Source organism: Rhinolophus sinicus, linkage group LG09 (genome assembly GCF_036562045.2).
Source record: "Rhinolophus sinicus isolate RSC01 linkage group LG09, ASM3656204v1, whole genome shotgun sequence".
Classification (NCBI taxonomy): Eukaryota; Metazoa; Chordata; class Mammalia; order Chiroptera; family Rhinolophidae; genus Rhinolophus; species Rhinolophus sinicus.
In genome coordinates, this window is record NC_133758.1 from 105,677,183 (window position 1) to 105,701,843 (window position 24,661).

Here is a 24,661-nt window from a genome sequence, read left to right on the forward strand (position 1 = left end):
GTGGTGCCAGCTGGCTCAGTGGTGGGGAATGATGTGCCTGCAGACACTGAGAGAGCCACAGACGGGGACCTGTCCTCTCACCTCCACTTCTCTTCTGAAATTGGGGAAATCGAGGCCCAGAGAAGGACAGACACTTCTCAAGACCCCTCCAGACATTGGGACAGAGCCAGGCTTGGAACTCAGGTCTGGTGGCCCTCATGCCAGCCTCCTTCCATCTCTTCCATAGAGCAACTTTTGACCCCAAGAGGGAGCAGAGAGGATGAAGTCACCAACTCCAGTCATTGTCCAGTTTTCCTCTGAAGTGTCTACACTCAGACTAGTGGGCATGTAAAAGTGGACAGGTCAGGCTGTTTTGTGGTAATTACGGTAGAAACATCTCTGAAAGACTTGGGTAATTTAGGCAAACACGGAATGAATTATTCCCCCACCCCGAGACAAGTGTCTTCATCCTGTACGCCTCCTGTGGGAATTAAACTCTTAAAGAAACTTCTCTTGGTTTAAGAGCCTGGCCAGGTGCTCGATGCATGGCAGGAGTTTGATGAACGTATGTCTGGCTGATGAAGGCAGTGGAGGACCTTCCTTGTCACCAAGGAGTCACCAGTGAAGGCAGACACTGAGTCGTGTGGCGAATGTAGTCTGGGAGATTGAACCCAGCAGCTCCTTGCTCTGGGTTCTCATCTGCACGCACACCTGCATGCATGGCCCTCTCTTCCCTGGGGCTGGCTAAATGGAAGAATGGCGAGGCTGGAATGACGCTTAGGGACATCTGGCCCCCACTGCCCCCTTTATAAGGGGGCAGGTGAAAGTCAGTGAGGACAAGGGGCTTCCCCAAGGCCTGGGAGCCAGGAATGGAACCCAGGCCCGACCACTGCACTTACCCCAACTCCAGTGTGTCTTCTGGAAAGCTGTGTCTCACGGGAGCAGGCTGGAGAAGGCTTCAGGGTGGACAGAGAGACTGGGAGAGGGTCTAAGTGGAAGCCAGGGAGAGCACGAGGACATTTGTGTAGAAACACGAGGGTCTGTAGTCAGAGTCTGTGAGGTCAGGAAGACAGGCCGGGCCCAGGAGCCAGGTCTCTTGATGGTGGCGCACGGTGCTGGAAAGTTAGGCTCCAAGTCGAAGGGATGCTGGTTCCCAAAGCCAACTGCTGTGGACGCTTGGCTCTATTTCCCCAAGTTCTCTTTCCTCTCTCAACGCTGTTTTAATATTTCTAGTTTTTACAAACTGCGTTTTGGGGTGAATCATTTAGTCCCTGTAACTCAGTTTTCCCATTTTTTAAAAAGGAGATAATAGTAGTTCCGCCTTCATAGGGTTGTTTTAACAATTCATGGAACAATACATGTGAAGTGCTTCTAACAGTGTCTGCCTGGCACCTGCTAAGTACTCAATATATGTTGGCTGTTCAATCTTTGTGGCTGTCCCGAGAATTCAGTCGAGCATCACCTGCTTCGGTCAGTCAGTGTAGATCGCAGACAGTGTTTGAAAGGTGACCCTTAGTTCCACACCTGGAGTTTTTCTAGCACAAGTGTTCTAGACAGAGTGTCCAATGCAGGCCTGATTTGGCACAGCTCCCACCCCGTTCGAGCTTTCATGGGGGAGTGCTCTGGTCACACCTGCGCTATAGGAAGAGCCCGTAGTGAGTATATGCACCGAGCACTGCAGAGAGGGGCAGGATGGAGCAGAAAAGCTGGTGGGGTGCTGGCTGTGACAGCCCAGCTGAGCTGGGCACCTGATAGGGCCAGGGAAGGGACTGGCATGGGTCCTCAGGAGGTACAACCGACAGGATGTGACTGTCACCTGGATGAGGACGGGGCAGGAAACAGGCACTGTGGGTGGGGATGACAGTGTCTACATGTCAGTTCTGCTCTGAAGAGATAAAGGTCCAATCCCTGCTCTCCAGGTCCCTACGTCCCTGACGTGGCCTGTCCTGAAACCCAGAGCAATGTTTGCTCTCCTTTGTTTTCAAAGGTGGCCCGGGCTGGTGCTTGCTCCCTGCAGCTCCAGTTGGTGACGGCGCCTTCACTGCCATTTTCTGGCGGAGTGCGGCGGGCGTCCCGAGGCTGCAGCAGTACCAGCCAGGCAGTCTGCTGCTGCCTTTCTTGTTTGTGTCACTGGGTTTGAAGGGTTGCCTGATGTCAGGCACTATTACCACTTTCACATCAGATGCTGAGAGTTCACCTTCCCGTCACCAAGGCCCAAGTGGGGACTTGATGTTTCCAGAAAAACGAGAGTAATAGGCGCCCTGTATTGAACATTCACTGTGCCATGGGCTTTACACACATTATCTCCTTTAAAGCTCCCAGCTACGAAGGAGGTACCACTGTCACGAGGGTATGGACGGGGAAGCTGGAGGGCTGCCGTGTTATGTCACCTGTTTTAAAGTCTCTGGATGATGACAGCCTGGATGTGGACCGATGTCTGTGTCCCAGGCCCTGGGTGGTGACCACACGCTGTCCACAGGGTCACCTGTGTCCTTGTCTCCTGGTTCCCGATTTCCTACCCTGGGGAGGACGGACAAAACGCCAGTTTTCTTTCTCCCTCACACAACTCAGCACTGAGCTCAGGTGTTACTTGCTGATTGAAAACCTGGAAACCCCATTCTCTATTCCTTTGGGCCCTGGCAGGGTCTTCATCAAGGCTCTTTTGTTTGTTAGAAAGAGAAACACTCAACCTGCTTTTCTAAGAATTTAGAAAAAAAAGTCACAGAATCCAGGAGTCGGCAAGCAGTCCAGCTCTGCAGAGCCCTGGAAATGGGAAACTGAAAGAAGCGTCTGTCAATCCACTAGGGGCTGCTTAGTTACCCTTTTGGTCATCAGAGGTCCCTCTGCCAGTGTTTGGCACCCGTGACTGTGCATCTGCCTTAAAGCCCCTATTTGCTCCTAAGAAGACAGTGGGACGGCACCATCTGTCAGTTCTGCCCCTTCCCACACCCTCTGCTTCCCCCACACCCGAGAGTTCCCCGAGTCCCACCCTCGGCCACCACCTCTGCCCCTTTCTCCTTTTCTCTCTGGGAAATTTTAGCCACTCAATGTGCCAAGGACGGCTCATGTGCTGGTGGCTCGTAAACCTCCACTCAGCCCCAGCCACTCTCCTGGGCTTTAGACGTGTCCGACCGCTTCCCCTGGGTACCCCGTGGGCACATGCGACCGCCTCCCCCAGCCCCGATCCCCGCCCTGTAGCCTTCATTTTCCTTGGTGGCACCACCACGCACCCCCTGAACACCCAGAGGTCTTCCCGAATCCTTCCTCTCCCACCTCCTCATGCCCTGTGACATCTAAGTCACCAGCAAGCCGGGCTGCTTTTCCCTCCGCACCTGTGCTTCTATTTCCTTACAGCTGGTGACATGAGGACCACCTGCTACACGAGCCAGTCTCCAGGGGCCCAGGTGTCGGGACTGGGCAAGGCCAGGGCAGGGCAGTGCCATGCCTTTGCCAGGGGTCGCTTCCTGCCCTCAGGGTGGCAGCAGTTCTGGAGCACGGCCCTGTCTTACACACACCTCGGGCCCTGCCAAGTCTCCAGGGTCCCCTTTGCTCCTCCCCCAGCCCCGCCCAGGGCCCCTCCCTCAAGCTCTCCCCCTGTGCTCTTCTGAGGAGGTACCTCCCAGGCTCTCCTGAAGCCCTCTGGGTGGCAGAGGAACGGATGGGCCTCTGCCACAGGGTTGTACCATCCCTGGCTTGTGTCCCCACAGGCATAAATGCATTCCCTTTCTTGTCCTCAGGCAGCTGCAGCCTTCAAACGCCCACAGGACCCACTGCCTGGCCCTGGCCATCTCGGACATTGTGTGGCGGGCTGGGGGACACAAGAGAGCTGTGGTCACACTGTAAGTACGCCCCGGGGCTGTGTGCCACCACTCAACCTCGGGCTGGCATAGCTGCGGGCAAATGACTGCGTGCTGCCTAGGGATAAGTGTCCTATCTGTGTGTCTTCCCGACCCCTGTCCTGGGTCCCATGCTGGGACAAGCTCAGAGAGTCGGCCTGATGTGCTGGGCAGCCCTGCCTTGGGAGGGGGCCCAGGCCCTCCCCGCAGCTCCGTTCTCAGCGCAGGACAGGCTTTGGATCTGCCTTGCCTCCCTCCTGGGGGAGTTTAGGGGGATGGAACCCGCCTGAGAAAACCTCTGACCTGGGCAGCCTGCTCCCCCGTTATTCTGATCTGGAGGTCTTGGAAAACAGCCTCTCAGTTGACCCGGTCACCTTGCCGATTTGTCCCAAGCACGCTCTGGTCTGTTGCTTGGATCCCTGTTCCTTTGAGGAGGGGACTCAGAGAGGCCAGTGGTTGATGGTATAGCCCATGGTCTTTTCCCTGCCACCTCCTTCCTACCGCAGATAGAGGATGTCACCCCCATAACCCACATGGGTAGCGGGCTCGTTGGCTCTTTGGCCTGACAGAGTAGACGCAATCGTGGCCCCAGCAGTGTGGCTGAGCTTTAGTAAAAGGGGTTCCCTTTCCCAATGCTGTTGCTCCGTGGCTGTGTGACCTTGGGGAATTGACTCAACTTCTCTGTGCCTCATCTGTTTACTCATCTGGCAAATGGGAATGATAATGATTACTTAATTGGCTGATTGTGAGGGAATTAAATGAGTCAATATAAATAAATTGTATAATAAATGATAATATCAGTTTAAATCATTTTTTCATATCAATAAATAATAAATACTAATAAATGTGGCATGCTTAGGACACTGCCTGGCTCATACCAAGTGCCACGTCAGTGTAGGTATTAATTACCATTATCGGTAGTGTTTGTGCAGGGTGCTTTTCCTGGGGACCCATGTTCCAGTTAACTTATTAATCCTGGCTCTTAGGGTCTGCCTGGCAACCCTGAGAGCAGATGGAGCAAAAATTCCATTTCTCCCTGTTTGACAGACTAGGAAACAGAAGCACAGGGAACGGCTGGTCCAAGGCTACGCAGGACGCTGGTGGTGCATTGGGCCCCAAACCCAAACTCTGCTTCTAGTCCGTGTTTCTGTGGGCTGCACACTCAGGGTACTGCGTGCTGACGGCATTGGGTGGGAGGCTTGGAGAAGACAGAGGTTGGGATTCCTGAAATCCCTCAATGTGGAGGGCAAGTCAGCATTCCTGGGTCAGAAATGTATTTGTCAGTTGTGGGTGGGTGACAGGCAGACTTCCTCCGGCCAGGGCTTGGGTTTGGTCCTCCCCAGCTCTCCTTCTGCTGTCTTATTTCCATTCCCCACCCCCTGTTTTCTTCTGTTAGTGGTGTTCTCTGAACCCAGCCTACTGGGTGAGTTTAAAGTGGGGAGAAGGAGAAAGCCTTGGCTCCTGTCTTTCCCCCGGAACCACCTTCTCATTTGTCTTCACTGAATGGCACATGTGGTTTTGCCCTGGCTCAAGGTCATAGCTTCTTTCCATGCACAGGACTCATGCATCGCCTTTTCCTTTTTTAGGCCTTCGGGAACAGAGCAGTTCAGTCCAACGGGAAAATACAAAGCAGATGGAGTCTTAGAAACAGTACGGCTTTCTGGAAAATTATCACGCAAACTTTGGCTTTGTTTGGGCACGGTCTCCTTTCATATAAGTAAATCCTTCCTCACCTGGGGATGGGCCAGACCCCCTGAGGCCCCAGCCCTCCACCTGGGACTGGGGCGGGCAGAGGTGGGGGCCTTTGGGGACGGGCTGTGGTCAGAACTGGCTTTATGGCCAAGAGGCTGATGGGTGGCCTGTCGTGTTGAGTTTGTACCAAGCCTGAAGTTCCCCCAGCAGTCCGGGCATAATGCCTTTTGGCTAAACCCAGCCTTCTCCGCGTCCCTCTTTATGTCTTCAGCGTCCTCTCTGAGATGTTTTTGAGAGGGTAGTGGAGGGAAGAGGAAGTTAGAAGGTGGAGAAGAGCTTTGCTAGGACAAAGCACCAGCCATAAAGCCAGACCTAAGTAAGACAAAGGAAGGGAAAGAAAACGAGATGTATGAAAATACAGAAAACAGTGGCATTTCCCACGAATTAGCCTCTTCTTCCCTGAGGGTTTTTGTTTTACCTACTTTGTCTCATTTGTGCTAGGTTTGGACACATGTGGCCCTGGGATCCTTGTTAAGGGTCTCACTCTGTTGGGTGTTTTCTCTAAAACTAGTTTTTCCTGACCTTCCTGAGAAAGCAAAGGAGACTCGTAACCACTGCTCCCCACTGAACTCAGGGTTCTGCCCTCTGGGCTTAGAACTGGCCTGGCAATGGCGGTTTGGATGAGACACCCCACTCCCGACTCCCTTGCGTCCCCTGCCCCCAGGTGCTTGTCAGATATCAGGAAGAGCCCGCAGGGGTGCAGTCCCCCCATCGGGCCCTGCAGGGTGCTGTCTCTGTGGCTTTAGTCGCATGATGTCTCCAGTCCTGGGTTTCGAAAGGTGGGCCCAGTACTGATTGAAGGGCAGGCCAAACCCCAGAGACCCCAGCCAGGCCCTGCCAGCCCTTAAATCACACACAGGCGTGGGATTGCCTCTCCGCCCCAGCTCCTAAAGTGGGGTTTGGTAGCGTCTAAAGCCAGAGCCACAGAAAATGATCCAGGACGGGCCACCATTATGGGGTTCGGGCAGTTCACTGTGTGTTTCTGTCTTCTCAGCTCATGCTCCACACTTTGACCTGTTATGAGGAGCTGGTGATTTTTCTTCAACAAAGCGTCCAGCAGGTATGAACACTGCTTTCGTTTGTGGGATGGGCATTGTTAAGCCTTCTGCTTTGTCTGCAGAAGAGATGCTGGTGAACTGGAGTTGTCAACCTCACCCCCAACCTGGGGAAGGGGGTTGGGTGGCGGAGAGGCTGGGAAGGAGCTGGTGCTGGCCCTGGGTGCCATGGCTGAGGGCAGTGGGGGGATTTAGGCTGGAGAAGAGTGGACTTGGGGGCAGGGATCCAATCTCTGCCATTGCATCCTTGAGGGCTGGCCATGGCCAGGGTACAGAGAGCAGCCACAGTGGGGGCTGCAGAAAGCAGCACTGGGATGGAGCAGGGTCCAAGGGAAGGGAAAGAGCGGACAGACTGTGGTTATGAGAGCTTTTCTCTGTCTGAGGCAGGCAGCCACCTCTGGAAGCAAAGGGCCCTTTGTCAGTGAGTGGTGCCCAGCACCAGCTGGGGAGTTGACGAGAACATGGATTCCTGGGCTGGGTTGGAGGTCTGAGCACTGCTGATGGTGACCCTGCTCGGTACAGGCCCTCCCTTGGTGTCCGGGAGGCAGGGCGGAGCCAGGCAGGGCCTCTGGAGCACCCCGTTGGCTGGAGGAGATCCGTGCACCCACTCTGGCTGTGTGGTGGGGTGGAGCTCAGCCAGGGCCTGGGAGCAGCATAGTCAAGGCCTGAGGGCATTCAGAGTGGGGCTGTATCCGCATGGCTCTGTGGATGACGGATGGAGTTGAGCGTTCCGGGGTGAAGCACGTGGTTTCTGGAGCCATTGGCCTGGGTTTGCATCTCGGGAGCCCCTTTAGTAGCCCTGTGACCTTGGGCCACTTAACCCTCCATGCTTCAGTTTCCCCATCTGTACAATGTGGGGGAGAACTGCAGGCCGGTCTCAGGGATCAGTAGCGTTCCTATGTATTATGATCACCACTGTCATGGTTATGTAAGGCAGACTTGGGTTGGGTTAGTTATAGACACGTAGACCTGAACGAGGGAAGGCTTTCCGAGGGAGGGTGCAGCACAAGCCAGGGCGCTGATGGGCTCTGAGATCCCCCCTGCAAGGCTCACAGTCCTGACGTCCCGTGTCAGGGCTGAAGGAAAGACAGCTCCAAGCCGCTCCCTCCTGGTGTGCAGGCTGAGCCCCTGTGCCGCCTCTTTGCCCATCCTTCAGCCTCTGGGCTGTGGGCCCGGCTCTTAGGCTCCAGACAAGGCGTTAGAGGATTTGGTGGTGAGCCTGGAGGGGGGCAGAACTTGCTGGCTGTGGGAGCAGGCTGGGCACTCCTGCTGTCACAGTGCCCTCCCCTGGCACACTTCGCTGAAGACGCGGAGTGTCGGGGCACAGACAGGGCAGTGTCCTGGCCCTGACAGCACAGATGCCCCTTGAGTTGGAAAGGGGGCCTGCCCTGAGGCCACGGGAGGCAGGTGTGCGGTCACTGGGGCACTGGGCCACCTGAAATCTCTCCCCCAGAGCTCTTGCCTCGGGATGATGGCTGCCCAAAGAGAAGCCCAGAGCCTGGCCCTGGTGCCCAGCCTAGGGTGCTGCCTGTCTGCACTGGCTGCTCGAGCTGACCTGTCCGGGAGGGGTGTGGAAGGGGCGCGGATGTGGGAGGGGGCCTGGCCTGGGTGTGGGGAGACCCCGGCTGGCTGCCACGAGCTGCCTGTCCCTGGCTCTCTGGTTCTCCAGGGACATAGCCCAGTGGACTGTCTGCCAGCGCACGGCACTCCCCACCTGTCCCAGTGCAGCTTTGGGGGCCTGGAGCAGGGACCCGGGGACCTCCTGTAGCTTATTCCTGGGTCCCATGTGGCCTCAGAAAAGTCACTGGGCCTCAGTCGCTTCAACTGGAAAATGGAAGATGGACTAATTAACAGATAACTTCCAGCTCTTTACCGTCCAACCGTGGTTCTTAAAGAAGAAACTTGAATGCATGGCAGAGAATGTCTTCCAAATTAAGTACCAGGTGCTCCATTGATAAACACTCACGGAGCATTGTGACAATACAGCAGTGCATCTGAGAGAGGAGCAAAGCCTGACAGCATCAGTGTGCGTGATTTGCCCAGAGCCAAGACCACCTGTGTTCACACTGTCAGGTGAAGCAGATCGTGGAGCCACAGAGGCCAGGGAGGGAAGTGCCTTCTGAGGCTTCTGGGGGCAGGTGATTGCTCACATGACCCAAGCTCTGAGGCTCGTCACTGCCCACTCATGGCCCCTGGGAGGCCCCTCAGCACCAGGGTCTTTTCCATCCTTGCCTTCCCTCCTGCCTTGGCCTGTATCCCCAGGGTTTTGGTGAAATCCAAGCAGACAGTGACTGTGAAAGGGGTTCAGAGCGTGGGGCCCGCGCCAGGGCAGGGAGCCGCTCCTTTCTGTCAGCCTCTGGGCTCAGAGCAATTCCCCCTCCTCACCGGGCTCTGGTCCCTGCGCACAGGCGGTCAATATTTGGTCCTCCTCGCTCTGGAAGGCCGTGTTTTCCCCTGCAGTTTAATTTGTGTTTTTGCTGGAAGCCGTTGAGCTGCCTCAGCACTACCCTCACCATATTCATTTTTCATGGCCTGGTCCTAAGAGGGTTTCCTCGTGCCAGGGCTGGAAGTGAACACTGTACCATCTCTGCCCAAAATAAATAGCCTCCTTGCTGTGCTTTCATTACCACTCACTCTCTGGGCAACGTGTCTGGCTGGGTCCCCGTGAGCTGGGGGGGTGCCTCCGCCCCTGCCTCTGATTGGGGTCCCATGGTGGGCTCAGGTTTCTCCAGGTCAGAGCAGCGTGGGGGAGTGTCCCTTCTTCTCAAGTGAGACCAGACGTTTTTCCGGACCCTAACGGTGGTTTCCAGCCCAACTGCCTGCCTGGTCTCTCCTTTCAGTGCAGGCGCCTGGCCCTTTGGCCTCCCATGTCTTGGCAGCTTGAATTTGATGAGATAATTTTTAAAAATGTTTTTAAAAAACAAAATGGACTATTGGTGCCATTCAGTCATGTTCCGGCAAGGGCCAAAGGCCCAGGCAGTGGGGTTATTTCCCCACCTCTGTAGTCTCACCTAACCCGTCCACATGGGGGGCGTGGCCAGGGCTCGTGCTCAGGTCCCCTTGAGGGTGTGCCAGTGATGGTGGAAAAGGCTGGTCCGAGTAAGAAGAACAGTTCTGCACACTTACAGAGAGTTAGGGCTTACAACGGGCTTCTGTGTCCCTTACTTCATTGCAAGCATGGCCAGGGGGGGAAACAGAGCGAGCAAGTGTCATGGCTTCCTCAAGACCGTGTGCAAGTCCGTGGCAGAAGGACGTAGGCATTTCAGAAGGGGAAACAGACTAAGAGAGCTTTGTCACTCCCTAAGGCAACATGCCAGTCTGTGACTTCCCCAAGGTGACGTGGAAAACTGTGTCAGAACCAACAGGCATTACAGAAGGGGAAACTGAGGCTTAGAGAGCTTTGCTACTCCAAGGCAACATGCAGGTCTGTAGTAGAGCTGTGACGGGGGCGCGGGTGGCCCAAGTCCTCCCAAGCCTATGTTCCCCTGTGCGAGGACGTCAGCATTACCCTTTGTAGTGGTCAGAAAATGTCCGCAGACACGGCCTCACAGAACGTGCACCATGCCTTGGTTGTCCTCGTTTTGCAAAAGGGGAAAATGAGAACAGAAATACAGTGACTGGCCTGATGTCACAGAATTAAGATGACGTTGCTTGAAGATTGCTGTTGATTCATTCATTCCATGTCTACTTCCCCAAAAAGATTTCAAGTTACTTATTAAAACAATGACGTCCTCAGGGCTTTTCTGTGTTTTAACCATTGTAAACCTGCCTCTCTTGCCTCTGGGCCTTTGCACGTGCTTTTGCTTTTCCTCTTGCCTGGAACAGCATTCCCTTCGCTTCTGATTCCTCCTTGTCCCTTGGGTTTCTGTTTAGACATCACTTCCTCCAGAAAGCCTTCCTCTGAAAGGCCACTAAACCCTGTGTCTGTATTGAAGGCCCTTCCTGTGTGTTTCCAGAGGACCTTGTATCTCCCATCAGAGTAGAGCCCCTTCCACACCCTTTTCAGATACTTATTGTTGTTTCTTCCCTAAGTTACTTCTCATGAGGGCAGATCTATGTCCATCTTGTTTGCAAGTGTAGCCTTAGTAGGGAGTATCCTCTTGACACAAATTTCATGTGGTGTTTTTTGTTTTGTTTTGGGGTTTTTTTTAATGACTAATTGAATTACTGGATGAAAATAAAGACTATATTTTGAGGAAAAGAAGAGAAAAATAATTACCATGACTGAGCACCATATTTGGCTCTGAGCTTCCTGGCAGCCAAGGCAAAAATGGAAATATGATAAATTCGATAATTCTTATTGTTCCAGGAAAACAAGCTCTTTTTTTCTTTCTGGTTTTAAGTCCAAAAGGAAAACTGATCACATGTAAGTAATAGTCACGATTTTAAAAGGCAGCATTTTCAACAATAGTTTACAGACGTGGTATCGTCGCTAAAGTGGGATGAGTAAGGTCCTCACACTGCTTTGCAACTGGGGGGTGGCATTTCTCCAGGGAGCCAAAGTGGCATAGTCCATCCTGGAAGGCTGTGGCGTGCTAGGCTCACTGGACAGGTGGGCAGTGTGAAGCCAGCATCATACTAATAGCTGACAGGTGCGGGCCTTGTTCTAAGTGCTTTCCAAAGGTGATCTCACCTAACCTTCACAATGACCTGACGAGGGTAGGTCCTATTATTATTATCCGTGTTTTATAGATGAGAAGATTGGTCACATAGCTGGGATTTAGTCCCAGGCAGCCAGGCTCCAGGCTGTGGGCCTCAAACCAGAGTCAGGACTAGGGGGAGATGAGTAAGGTGCTCATCTTGGGGGCAAAATTCAAGGGGGTCCCCAAAACCTCAGTAATCAGTATAAGTAATATTTTCATGCAATAGCTAAAATAATAACAAAGTTAATCTCAACAAAATCCATAAGGAACAAAATGTAAAATTGTTTTGAAAGACGGGATCCGCCCTCACGCTTCCCTGGCTCCCCTCGCTGTCTGTCCTGGCCTGACTGCTCCACACTTGCTTTCTGCTGCTCCCCCCACAGCACAGTTCTTTGGAGTCAGGAGTTTGGAATCAAACGGAGCCCCCGGAAGCCCACTGGGCTGCTTACCGGCTTACCAGGGTGACTTCGGGCCAGTTGCTCAGTTTCTGAGCCCCAGTTTCTTTACATGGCAGAGGGCAATCATTACCATCCTACTGAACAGGCCTGTGATAGCCTGAAATGTGACAATGAACATAAGACACTTGCACGGGGATGGAAGCTGCTCCTGCCGCTGCTGGGTCCCAAGCTTCCAAGACTTGGAAGTCAAGGGTATGCTCCTTAGCGAGCACTGCATCTGCTCCCATTGTCACTCAGCTGGGGTGCTCCCCCATCCCTCAGGGGTCTGGCTGGTGAGACCTGCACGAGATCTGCCTTGGGGCCACCTGGCAAGCTCGGACTGGGATGCAGGCACCAGACTCGGGCAGGCTGCTCCCTGGGCTGCGGCCCCCAAGGGGTGAGAGGAGGGAGGTGTGGACCCGATTAGGTGCTCATTCCTTTCTCCTCTTCCCAGTTCGAAGTGGGCCCCTATGGATGCATCCTGCTCACCCTGTCGGCCATCCTGTCACGGTCCACAGAGCTGTGAGTACCTTCCTCGTTCAAATCCTTGGCAGCCTGTCTTGTTCACTGCGCTTCTCCAGAGCCCAGGGCAGTTGTCGCGCAGGGCAGCCTGCGGGGTCTCTGCTCCCACTCCCCACATAAGAACGCAGGACATGGTGAGGCCAAAAAGGAACACCCACGGAGCCGTAGGTAGGGGAGTCATACCACTATAGTCTCGGTGGCAGCTGGGTTGGAGACACAGGAAGCAGGAGCCACTCTGTTCGCAACCCTCACTGCTCCGCTTGCAGGCTCAGCCACCATCTTCTTGCTAGCCCCCATTTGCTGCTGCTAGCATAGCCACGGCAGTTATATTAGTGGCCAGTGGCTCACTGGTTACAGCTGATGGCCAACTAGCCACAGCTGATGACCATCCAATCACAGTTGATGGCCATGTACTACCCGAGTGAGCACCTTTCCACTTGAGGCCAAGAGCCTGGAAACTGCACTCCTGGCTCTGTCCCCACAGGGTGCTTGGCACACAGTGGGTGCTTACATAGTGAGCCTGATTAGAAGGCTGACTGAAGGCTGGTGGAGGAGAGAGAGCAGTTTTATTGTACAAACACGTGTTCAGTTCTACCTTCTCTTTGGTCTCCCCATGTGTGCTGGGGAGTGTGGGGGATGATCGGAGAGTTTACAGCCCCAATGGTGTCCCAGTGGGACCGCAGTGTGGGCACACTTCAGCACATATTTTTATTCCCCTGGGATATATGCAGGGATGGACAACTGAGTCTAAGATCTGGGAGCTGAACGAGGGCCCCTAAGAGCTCAGGGAGAGGGGGACTGGCCATAGGCTAAGGTCGTCTGCAGGCTGCAAGGCTCTCGTCTAGGGCCAGCCCTGAGGAGATGAGTGGGTGGGCAGCGTGGCCTTGGAGGCAGAGGGGGCGGGAGGCTGGGTCCAGGCCTCCTCATCAGATGCGGCTTCTGGGCTGTCTCAGAGCTGGAGTTCCTCGAGCACGCTCATTCCCTAGGAGCTTTCTAGCCCTCTTATCTACATTTGTCACCTGGGCATTATGTCACCAGGGAGAGTTTAGATTAATAGCACATTAATAGTCTTGTGAAGTACAATCGATTGCCCAATTCACTTTCAAACAGAGAGCAGGCCCTGGGTGTGTGGAGACCTGGGGAAATGCATTTCCACTTTCGGGGTGTGTGGGGACAGAGTCCCAGAGAGCAGTTTCCAGGCTCTCCGCCTCATGTGGAAAGGTGCTGGCTCGGGTAGTAGATGGCTGTCCACTGTGGCTGGGTGGCCATCAGCTATTACTGGTTAGCCATTAGCCACTAATGTAACTACCGTGGCTAGGTTAGGGGATGGTTGGTTGGCAGAGAAGCGGACTGTGGATTGCGGCTGGCAGGTGCGGTGAGCGAGCAGATTACATTGCGGATCTTGTTGATCCTACTTCCTGTGTCTCGCCCGGCCACCGGCGAGACGGGGGTACAGGAAGACCCCACGTTGGGGTACTGGCGGATGTTTGCTTTTGTGTCTCCACCAGCTGCTATCGAGACTATAGTGGTATGACTCCCCCATCTGTGACTTCGTGATTGTTCCCTTTTGGCTTCACCATATCCCTCTTTCTTGTGCGGGGAGCAGAACCAGAGACCCCGCATGACAGGGTGCTTGGTGTGGGGGAAGATTTGGGACTAACCCTAAGCGGGTGGGCCCTGGGAAGTGGGCAGGTGGAAAGCGTAACCGCGCAGTGCCCAGGCCGGGAGGCCCGGCAGAAGGAGACACTTGCTCCTGGGCCTCAGCTGGGTCCTGTTCATGTTCCTGTGGCCTTTGGTGCAGATGTGAGGAGGATGACAGGGGACTCGTGCCACTGGCCTGCGGGCTGACCTTATTAAATACATGTGTGCGCAGCATTTTCTACCGGCATTTTCCTTCTAATCCTGCCATAATGATACGATTCATTCCTGGTTCGGGCTCATGTGCATGGAGACCATAAGCTGTACCGCTTTCTCCCCAGGCCTCGGTTTACTAATCCCTGGGCTGACAGGGCTGTCATGGGGGTGTGTGTGGTGGGGGTGTTTCTGGGTGAGGGTGAGATCCCTGAGCTCACTGAAGGGAAGCTGAGCTTTCGGAAGGGCCAGGCCTGGTGACATCTGGCAGTGTGATCCTCTCAGCCTCAGTTTCCCACCTCTGTGGGGGCCCCTTGCTCTGGGGTCTAGGCCCAGGCTCGCCAGCCTGGGAACTGGGTACCCTGTGTATACACACGCTCCTGTAAGGAGCGGCTTTGGCAGCTTTGTCCAGCTGGGCCCCACGTCCAGGCTGCTCTTCACGTGGTCAAGAGCTGGAAGAATGGGGCTGCTTGTGCCTCGTCCCTACCCCACCCACCCAAGCTGCCCAGGCCACGGCACCTGTGGGGCATCTGTGTGGGGGAGGCTGCTTGTTGGACCTGCAGAGCCTCGTGCTAATGGCCCTGAAGTTACAACCCTGCGAAACCCCTTCCCATTCACTGCTTGCGTGCGTACACACATGCAGACACACGTGTGATCCAGCTGCAGTCACCTCCTCCCCTTGTTCCCAGGGCCACGGAGACAGAGGATGCTAATGACAGTCCCCTTCCTCTCACCGCCCCTGAGGACCTTCTCACGCCCTGTAGGCTGATGGTCCTGGAGGCCTCCCCAGGCCGCTCCAGCCAGCCTGGCCCCTGCCTTCCAGGAGGACGGGCATAGAAACCTGCTTTAGCACAGGGCGTGGGTCGGATTTGTCTTACTCCTGTGGCCTCCTTTTCCTCTTTCTAAGAAGAAAACATAGAGGACAATCTTTTCAGCAGTAAGAATGATAGCAGCCCACATTTCGTGAGCCTCCTATGGGCCGGATCCTTTGCTGTCACATTTTACACATGAAATTCCTTTCGTCTCCACAACATCACTGTCAGGTGGCCCTGTTGTGATTATTGTCACCGTGCCTGCCTTTCAGATGAAACCAGGCTTTGGCAGGTGAGTGGCTTGCGCCAAGGTCACAAAGCCCACAGAGCGTGTTCCCAGACAGGGCTCTTTGGGTTTGTTGTTTAAGGACCTGAACTTGGGAATGAAACAGACTTGGTTTCAGGGCTGGTGCATTAGTCCTCTGAGCCTGAGTTTCTCACTCGGTGACGAGGGGATGACAGTTCCTGCCTCACAAGATGAAACGTGTGGGCATGGCTCCCGATGCGTAGCAAGCCGTGGACGGGGGCCGTTGCTAGTCTGATCCTATCCCCACGGTACTCTGTGCCTCCGTGTCCCGTCCTGTCATTGCTCGCCCTCCGTTTTGGCTTGGTGCCTTGTGGCGGAGACACAGCCACGGGTGCCCTGCCGTTGGTGAGGGCCCACCTGTGGCTGCGCTCACCCTTGGCAGGCACTTGCTGAGTCGCCCAAAGCGAGGGCAGAGCATCTCAGTACATGCTGTTCAGCGAGGGAGAAGTAGAGTGGGGGCTGGGAAACCCACCCAGTGCTGTTGCTCGGATGGAGCAGGAGAAGGGGCAGTGGGAAGACCCCTGCCCGCCCTGGGAGTATGCCGCCCAGAAGTGTGCTAGAGAAGACGTTCGATTCTCTCTTATGTGTTCAAGTTCAAGAAGAGTTTTCGTTAGTCTACCTGAGGGCATCAGGTGGGGAACAGGGCAGGCCTTGGGCCACCTGGGCCACCTCTGGGGGGCTTCTCCAGACCCACCTTCCCTTTGACCCGGGCAGTCCCAGGATGGCTGCCTGACCACTCCACGTTCCCACAGGGCTACCGGGCATGTGGTCATCGGAGCAGGGCTGACCTCTCCTCCCAGTGGTCCTGGGGGCTTCCTGAAGGGGTTGGCAGCCGTGAGGACGATGACAGGACTAGCCTGGCACTCATGACGCTGCCCAGATCCTGTGAGAGGATCAGGCAGAAATTATTTAAAATAACACATTAGCATTCCTGGCATTTCTGAGGGCTCCTCTGAAGAAGCTCTTCTTGCCCTGGGGAGTTGAACTCCTGGAATGGTCCACACCCCTCACATGCCAGTCATGTTGCATGCCCCACGGTGCTACCCGGCTCCCGCAGCCTCTGGGCTTGGTCTTGGGCGGGATGCCAGGCCTGGCTTAAGGTTTGCTGTGATCTCTGCAGTGATAATGGTGTGAAAACCCACCTCCTCCTGGCCTGCCGCAGGGCTCAGCTACTTGTGAAGGCTTTTCCTTATGGACGTTTGGGCACCTGGGGGGAAATGTCACGCAGCACATTTACCAGACTGAGCTGAGACGCTTGTCCAGGGCAGCCCACAAGTCACATGAAAGGAAGGGTCCTACACATTGGCTACAACGTCACTTCAGGACACCTGGGTCCCCATCTCCTCGCTACTGCTCACAAGCTGTATGGCTGACCCGACCTTTGCCTTAGCTTTTATCTCTGACAGGAAGGGGTTGCACTAACACCTCTTAGTCTCTTTTTGTAGTGAAAAGAAACAAGATTTTTTTCTGAAGAAACCATCCGCTGGAGTTCACTGTATAAAGCAGATGAAGCAGAGCAGTGGGGGCGGGGAGGTGGAGCGGTCTCACAACCAGCTGCATCTTTGAGGCCCCTCTGCGGAGAGCCCTGCTCTGCAAACAGCTAGAAAACCATAGGGCCAGATGATCGCCGAGGCCTCCCTGCTCTGGGTTCAGATTCAGCTTTGCCAAAGCTATGAGGCCATGTCAGGGTGATCTCTTACTACTTTGGGCAGTTGACAACCTGTCTTGGTCGCCCAAGGAGAGGGCAGAGTGTCTCAAATCACATGCTGTTCAACCAGGGAGAAGCGGAGTGGGGGCTGAGAAACCCACCCAGTTCTTTACAGTGTGTGTGTATGTTAGTGGTGGTGCTGTGTGTGTGTGTGTGTGTGTGTGTGTGTGTGTGTGTGAAAGACGGGTGAGGCTGTGGGGCTGGGTGGGAGGTGATGTGGGCGTTGGTAATTGTGAGATTGTGTGGGAAGGGTGACTTGTGTGTATGTGAGCGTATGTGAGTATGTACGTGTGGGAGTGTGTGTGTGTATGTGTGTGAGACTGACGGCATGGCCACCCCTCCCTCCTAGCCAGGCTCTCAGAATCATGCCTGAGGCCCAGGGGCAGCTCTTGCACCCAAGTCAACACCTCCTGAACGCTGGCCGTCCCCAACCCCGGTGGGAGCCATGGGATGTAAATGCAAGCGTGCAGCCTGGCCGCTTCACCTTCCGAGGCTGAGAGAACAGTAGCAAAGCTGGCCTTGGAGGATTGTTTACCCCGGGCCGACTGCAGAGCCTTGTGAAGGTTTTATTTGTTCCCACTTGATTTCAGACTATTTTCCTTTCCTCAGATCTCGAGTTGCTTACAGTAAATCTCATCCAGGATTTCATGGTCTCCTAGTTCCATTGCTTTCCAAACCACACGCTCTCCCAGGCCCCCAGGATGCTCAGGCCCTGGGGTCAGGGTCACCTGGGAGCCAGGCCCGCACAGCCCAGTGCCAGGCGCTCCAGGCCCTCAGTGGTCACAGGGCCTGGCATTGGAAGGCTTGGGCGATGCCCGCTGGTTGGCCGAGGCCTGGAGGTGGGGACAGATGGCTTGTGAAGAAAACCTTTTCACACAACGGACCCTTGGCATTCATTCCCGTGGCAACTTTGGCTGCCCCAGGGCACCCTTGAAAGCCCCAAATAGGCAGTAGTTTGTCATTTGCTGAAGTAATTTTTGGACAGCACGAGCCAGCCACGTGTGCCCTGGTGGCTCTGTTGCTCTAATTCTGTCCAAGGGTGGAACAACAACAACAACAACACACAGTTTATGTCTCGTTGTGGAAATAGCCCTGAAATGACAGCCAACCAGGAGTGTTGGTCACGCAAGTGACAGACACTCAATTCTTCGCCAACATCAGCAGAAAACCACGCTATTAATTGATCATATCAGAAGCCCAGGGCTTTAGGACAGGCTGGATCCAGGAACCCAGACGTCGTCTTTGGGACTTGGTGTCCCTCCTTCTAGCTCTTAACTCTTCTTTCCTCTGTCTCAGCTGTGTTCTCAGGGGGCCTTCCCGCGTGCTGGGCTCTGGCGAGCCCGGTGGAGAGGGAGCCCTTTCTCCAGCACCCCTCAGCCTCCTGGGAGCCGTGCTCCCACTCCTGATGCCTCCCTGTGGCCAGGCCTGTGTCACACCCACCATGGGCCATGTGAACATGTGGTCAAAACCCGCAGAGGTCTACCGCACCGGCTGGGAAAGACATGGGCTCTCCAGTCGGGAATTAGAAGTTTGGGCTGGATCAAGGAACAGGAGAGTAGATGTGAATTTGGGGTGCATGGGATCTGGGTCTTGGTGGAGGCCCCCACAGGCTCAGGACAATGCTTCTAGGTCCAGCAGCTCGCTGAGAAACAAACGGGGCGGGCCCGTGTTCGTGGCATAAGGGGCTGTTCCTGTTGAAAATCCCAGGCTCTTGGTGCTCCCACATGTCTGTCGTGATGAGAGAGGATAGATGGATGTGTGCCAGCTTTCTCCTCCGCCCTGTCACGCCCACCTAAGCTCCTCCAGCCCAGAACGAGGCACACACAGGACCACCCACACCCCGACTGCGCAGATTAGCGCTGCTTTGCGGCCCTGGACAAACCCTTGGCCCCTCTCACCGGCGTCTCCCATGTGTAACAGGAGAGACTGGGCAGCATGGTGAAGGGCCCTTACTTCCCTGCATGCCGAGATCTTTTGACTGAAACTGGGAAATGGGATGAGCTTCCTCAACTCAAGTCAGCTTTTAACTTTGATTCCAAAGAGGGTGGAAACCACACTACTGATCACTTTGAATAAACGTGTCTGAAGAGACCGAGGTGGTGGGTGAGAGGCTGGCACAACTGTGCCATTGGAGGTAGCAGACGCCCACCCACTCCCGCCAGTCCCTGGTTCTGGGCCCCCTTGCTCTGCAGACTGTCCCCTTCCCTGGCAGCCCCCGGCTCCTGTGCAGTGACTAGAGCTGTGTTCTGTAGATTCCGGCAGGCTCCCTCTGGGGTCCCGTGGTCCCCACACCCCGTGGAAGGCAGAGGTAGGAGGCCCAGCTTCAGTCGGAGGTGGAGGAGAGTGGGGCCCTCACTTGCCACCCTGAGTTTTTGGAACTTGTGACAACCCCAGGGGCTGGCCCACAGGCCTAGGGCTATTATCCCATTTTACAGATGTGGGGACCAAGGCTCCGAGGAGTTAAGGACCAGTTGGCAGCCCAGCGGTCTCAGAGCCTGTGCCTTTCTGGGCTGGGGGCAGTGTGATGGGTGCTCTTCAGCCGTGTCTGAGAGGGAGAGTAGAAAACACGACTAGGCCCCTGCCAGGCCCATGCTGTCCCCCTGCTTCACTCGCCATTTACTCTCAGCCGGCGTGGTCTGGGCCAACACAAGCCCGGTCCCAGGCTGCTGAGATGGCAGCTTATGACCAGCGAGTGCCAGCTGGGGTGGCTGAGGGCAGTAAGTCTCCCCATAGACACAGAGCTGAGGGCTGCATGGGGGGCCCACTTCCAACAGCTAGGAAGGGCGACCAAGCCTGGGACACACCAGGGTTAGAGGCAGAGCTGGGGAGAGTCTCCTGACTCTCAGTGCATCCAGCACCCCTACCCACTTCCCCAAGGGCTATACCTCCTTGTTCCACAAAGGTCTTGGGTCCCCTGATAAAAAGGACAGGCCTTGGAGGAGAGAGAGGTCCAGGCTAGCCTCTGCTACTTGAGTAGGAAGCTGACTTCCACCTGCCTCTGCACACCTCCTGGGACCCAGCTTTTGGAGACGGTTCCCCCACGGCCTTCCTTACAGCTTTCACCCAGGATGGGTGTGGGCAGGCTTACGGAATTTGGAGTCTTTCTGTGCACCTTCAGGGTTAGAGCTCAGTTTGAGGCAGCAAGGGCCAGATACCCACAACATAACCCTGCCCTCAAAGCCTCTGCTGCCTGCACAGGAAAAGCAGTTGGTGGGTGCTTCTAGGGAGGGGCTTCTGAGGAGAGGTGGGGCACATCTGCCTTGAGGCAAGGGAGGTGTCTCTTTGTGGAGGAGGGACATTTAGCAGGGTCCTGAGGGATATGAGGGAAGGGCTTTGTCAGGCAGCAGAAAAGTAGGCATAGGCCAGTGTGTGTGTTGAGGGGGGGCGGGGAGGGGAGTTGCAGGGAACAGTTGCACAAGGTCTGGTTGGGGAGGAAGGTGCCGGCATGTGGGAAAGGACTGGTGGGTGGTGAGGCGGAAGGCCTCAGGCATCTCTGCTTTCTCTTCCCTCCTCCAGGCAGCCCCCTCTCCTTCCATGCAGCTTGCCCTGCCTGCTGGAACCCATCTAGCCCCTTCCTCTCCAAGCTCCTGCCTGGAGAATGGACATAACAGCCATTCCCTCCAACCTGTGGAGCTGTCTGCAGTTCGCAAGGCCTTTCTGTGGCCTTGGCTCTTACTGCAACGACGCTTTGAGGTAGTTATTGTGGTCCCTATCCAGATGACACGCCCAAGGCTCAGAGATGGAAAGCAATTTGCTGAAGGTCACACAGCACAGGTGGCAGAGGGGCCTGACACCCAGGTGTTCTGACTCACAGTCCACTTCCGCTTGGCCTTCCTGGGAAAACAATCAATATCCGCTCTCCCCGAATCCTTTTCAGATACTCATGGCTGCATTTCGACCGCTCTCGGAGGCCTCTGTTTGTTCTGGGTTCTTGGCCATGATACAAACGGTTGAGGTTGCAGGAATCATGACCTCTCATTGTTTTTTTGGTTGTTGTTATTATTGCTGTTATCGTAGGAAACAGGAAGTGATATTTACCAAATGCCAAGTGCTTTATATAATGCATCTCATTCCGCTCTCACAGCAATCTGTAATAGAAGGAGGCATCACCAAACCCATATTGCAAGTGGGGAAACTGAGGCTCAGAGAGGGGACTAACTTGTAGGTGGGGGCAGCTGGATTTGAATCCAGGGCTCCCTAACTTCTGAGCCCAGCTTCTCTGAGTTGTTCCATGGCTGCCCTTTGCACTATTGATGGTGTCCTCAAAAGTCAATAGACGTCCCACCAAATGAAGGGGTGCTGTCTCTGGAGATTGCTGCTGGGGTGGGGGAGTGCAGCAGACAGTGCAGGCTCTGGGGGAGGGTGGGCTGGGAGGGACGGGCAGGAGATGTCCAAAGGACGTGGCGGTGTCCCCAGGGCCTGGCCCCCTAGAACTCAGGTGGAGGGGAAGTGGCTGTTCGAGTCCTCCCAGGTTATTTGCTGCCTGTTTTAGGCAAGATGTTTTCATTACCCAAGTCATGGACCAACGACACTCCCTCACATCCCAGAAGGTCCCCGGAGACCCCCTGCTCCAGTCCTCTGGTTCTGTAAATGGGATGCAGGCTGAGAGAGGCAGGGACTGGCCTGAGGCCACTCAGCCAGGCCCAGGTTGAGCTGGCCACTGACTGGCCCCATGGACACTGATTTTAGGTGAACGACTGTGACCACAGACTGGAACCATGTCTCTAGGCCACTTGGACATATTTTCCTTCTTATTTAGAACCTTCTGTGCAAAATGCACAGATTCATTTTTCCAATGAATTGTTCAGATTCATTCATTCATTCCAATGTCCAGACGCATGTGTGGTAGGCTTTAGGATGAGGGGACAGCTACACCCAGCCAGAGAGGTGGGGACCAGGCATGGGGCTTCAGGGCTCCCAGCCTGCCTGACTGTCACATATTTCAGGCCACAGTGGACGCCGTGGGATCCTGATGCTAGGGACACAGTCCTGGCCACTGACTGTGACCATGAAACCAAAAGTCCCTTCGCCTTTCTGGACGTCGGTTTCCCCATCTGTAACACAGAGATGGCGATTCTTGCCCTCCTGGCCTCACAAGGCTTTAGAGAGGATGGATGGTGTATTTGAAAGAATGTGAGACTGCAGATTCCAGGCGCAGGCATAGTAAGCTGCTCAGTGGCAGAACCTCTGCCCGTCTGAGACGTGTGACAGATGGCAGAGGGCAGAGAGGCAGCAGAGTGCTAGGCCCGGCTTCCGGCACTGGGTCTGGGCTGGCGTCTGTCGCTGGGCCTGTTGTGCTCTTTCTCTGGGATCGTTTGCCCTTCTGCGAAGTGCCGAGCCCCAAGGGTTCTGCCCTGACCCCCTCTTCATTGTGTTTCTTAGTCAGCAGTGTCTCTGGGACATCCTCCGGGGGCAGGGCTGGGAGAAGCGGTCCTTGTTGGCATCCTGGGCAGAGCCTCCTCTCTGTCATGGGTGAACTGGGCCCTCCGGGGGTCAGGTGGTCACCCAGGAGCTTTGGTCCAGGTTCTGGCCCTTCGTTCCCAGCATGCCGAGCCTGCTGGCACAGGGCAGCCAGGTCCAAGCCCCTCCTTGTGAGTTTCCACACCCTGGGCAGTCCAGTCAGGCTCCCCTCACGCGTGCTCCTTGGAACCCAAAATCCCAGCAAGCTCCTGAGCCCTGATGGGGTCCCAGTGTAGGCCAGTCTCGGGGCGGCCTTCATCGGGCCATGGCTCCTCCTGGTTCTGTCACCCAGCCTGCTGCCTGGTCCTGCATTGTCCAACCCCCAGGACCACTGGAAGGGACAACTTGCCTGTTCGAGTGCAATGGTCGTCAGTCTCAGGGAAAGGCCTGTCACAGCTTGTTGCTTGGAAGCCCAGAAAGTAGGAACCTCAGAGCTCAGGCAAGCCCTCCACTGATTCCGCCCCTGTGCCCAGGGTACTGCATGACCTTGGAGACCTAGGGGATTCCCAGCGGGGCCGCAGGTGCTGGTGGAGAGGGCGAAGGATGGGACCAGCCTCTGCATGGTTTTCAGCGAGAGCCGCCCTGCCTTCAAGTTGCATACACTGGGCTTCTGCATGTAAGATTTCCTTTGAAGAAAGGGCTCTGAGTCTAAAAAGACATTAGAGGCCACTTGTGTTGCTTTTCCAGGGCTGCCATCACAAAGTGCCACAGTCTGGGTGTCGTGAGCAACAGAAATTGATTGTCTCTGTTCTAGAGGCTGGAAAGCCAAGGTCAAGGTGTCGACAGAGTTGCTTTCCTCGGAGGCCTCTCTCCTTGGCCTGTGGATGGCCACCTGCCTTCTGGCTGTGTCCTCACACGGTCTTTCCTCTGTGCATGCATTCCTGGTGTCCATCTGCATGTCCAAATTTCCTCTTTTGAAAAGGACACCCGGCAGATTGGATTAGGGCTTACTTAACTTAATTAGCCCTTTCCAGGCCCTGGGGACTAGGGCTTCAGCTTAGGAATTCTGGGGGACATGATTCAGCATCATAACACCACTCATCTCGTGAAAGCCCCTCAGAAGGGGAGACTGAGGCACAGAGAAGCGAGGTTTGCAGCCACACAGCAAGCGGGGACTAGAACTCGGGCTTGGTGCTGGCTGTGCCGTGTGTACTGCCGCTCTCCCTGCAGAGCCCAGGCCGTTGTTCCTCTGCTCAAGGACTCCTCACGCTCGGCTCTCCAGGGAATTCTCCTAGAGGGAGGTCTGGGCAACGAGATTTGCCAAAGTTGTAAATCTCTTAAGCCATAAGCCGCTCCTTGGCGTCTCCCGAATGCCCTAATGTGAAATACAGATGTTCCTCCCTTTTAAGATCTGAGCCCACTTCTGAATTTCCCATCGTGTTTGCACCTAAGGATGCAATTACCATTTCCTCCCATTGTCCTCTCTGCCTGTCCCTCTGCTCTCAGCTGACGCAGGCTCTCAATCCCGCTGGGTGAACACGAGGCTGTGAGATTATGGACATCAGACCGCTTCTGAAAGCTTTGGCTGGCTCGGAGCCAGCGATGCTTATCTGTCCACCCTGGGCTCCTCTGAGGTTATTTTCTTCTCTTCAGAAGAGGCCTATGTGTGCTGGAGAGCGTTTCCATCAATTCTTCTGCCTGAGCTCGTGCCGGCCGATTGCAGCCCTTGGCCATTTGTCCCCCAGCCGACTCGTTCCCAGATCTACTGGGCTGTGTCTGATGGGCGATTCTCCGGGGCCCTTTTTGAGCACCCCCCGCCCCGCAGCTTCCGTGGGTTCTCGGCTGGGCCCCACAGTACCAACCCCAGCCCTTCTTCTCATGTGGACCACAGACTGTCCCCATTTGGCCATGGTTATTGAAAAACCACAAGAAAGCACTTCTCCTGCAGAGGTCATGGAGGTTGAGTTTCTAAACTCGTTTGGGGAAGGATACAGGGACCAGGGCATGTGTTTTAAGTTTGTGGACTTACCGGCAGATCTTAGATTTAAAGTGTAAAATTGAGACCAGGTTTCCTTTCCCTTCCACTAAAAGGAAAAACAAACGTGATCGCTGAGCCCTTCCTGCCTCTGGGCCGCCTCTCCAGGCCCTCCATGGGGTGGGGATGAAGGAGGCAGGCCAGGCCGGGGGCACAGGTCTGGGTGGGCCATGTGCCCCAAGGGCTGTGTGCAACAGCAGAGGGAGCCAGGTCCCCGGCTTCCCGTCACCCACCTGGCAGCACCTCCCTGAGCTTTCCCCCACGTCTATAAAATGTAGTGTTCTTACTTTCCTGGGGGGGCTGGCGGGCTGACACTGCCGTTCT

At 55.3% G+C, this 24,661-nt stretch overlaps 1 protein-coding gene across 14 annotated transcripts in view; it reads left to right on the forward strand.

Moving 5' to 3' along the window:
- MINDY4 (MINDY lysine 48 deubiquitinase 4) overlaps positions 1-24,661 on the forward strand; it is a 108,483-nt gene that overhangs the window by 64,816 nt on the left and 19,006 nt on the right. For 9 of the 14 annotated variants that reach the window (XM_074340948.1, XM_074340952.1, XM_074340951.1 and 6 more), the window contains 4 exons: positions 3,717-3,818; positions 5,402-5,465; positions 6,562-6,627; positions 12,157-12,224. In XM_074340948.1, coding sequence (XP_074197049.1) covers positions 3,717-3,818; positions 5,402-5,465; positions 6,562-6,627; positions 12,157-12,224 — 300 coding nt within the window. The remainder of the gene's footprint in view (positions 1-3,716; positions 3,819-5,401; positions 5,466-6,561; positions 6,628-12,156; positions 12,225-24,661) is intronic. The other 5 variants (XM_074340950.1, XM_074340960.1, XM_074340954.1 and 2 more) reach the window with 1 other exon arrangement.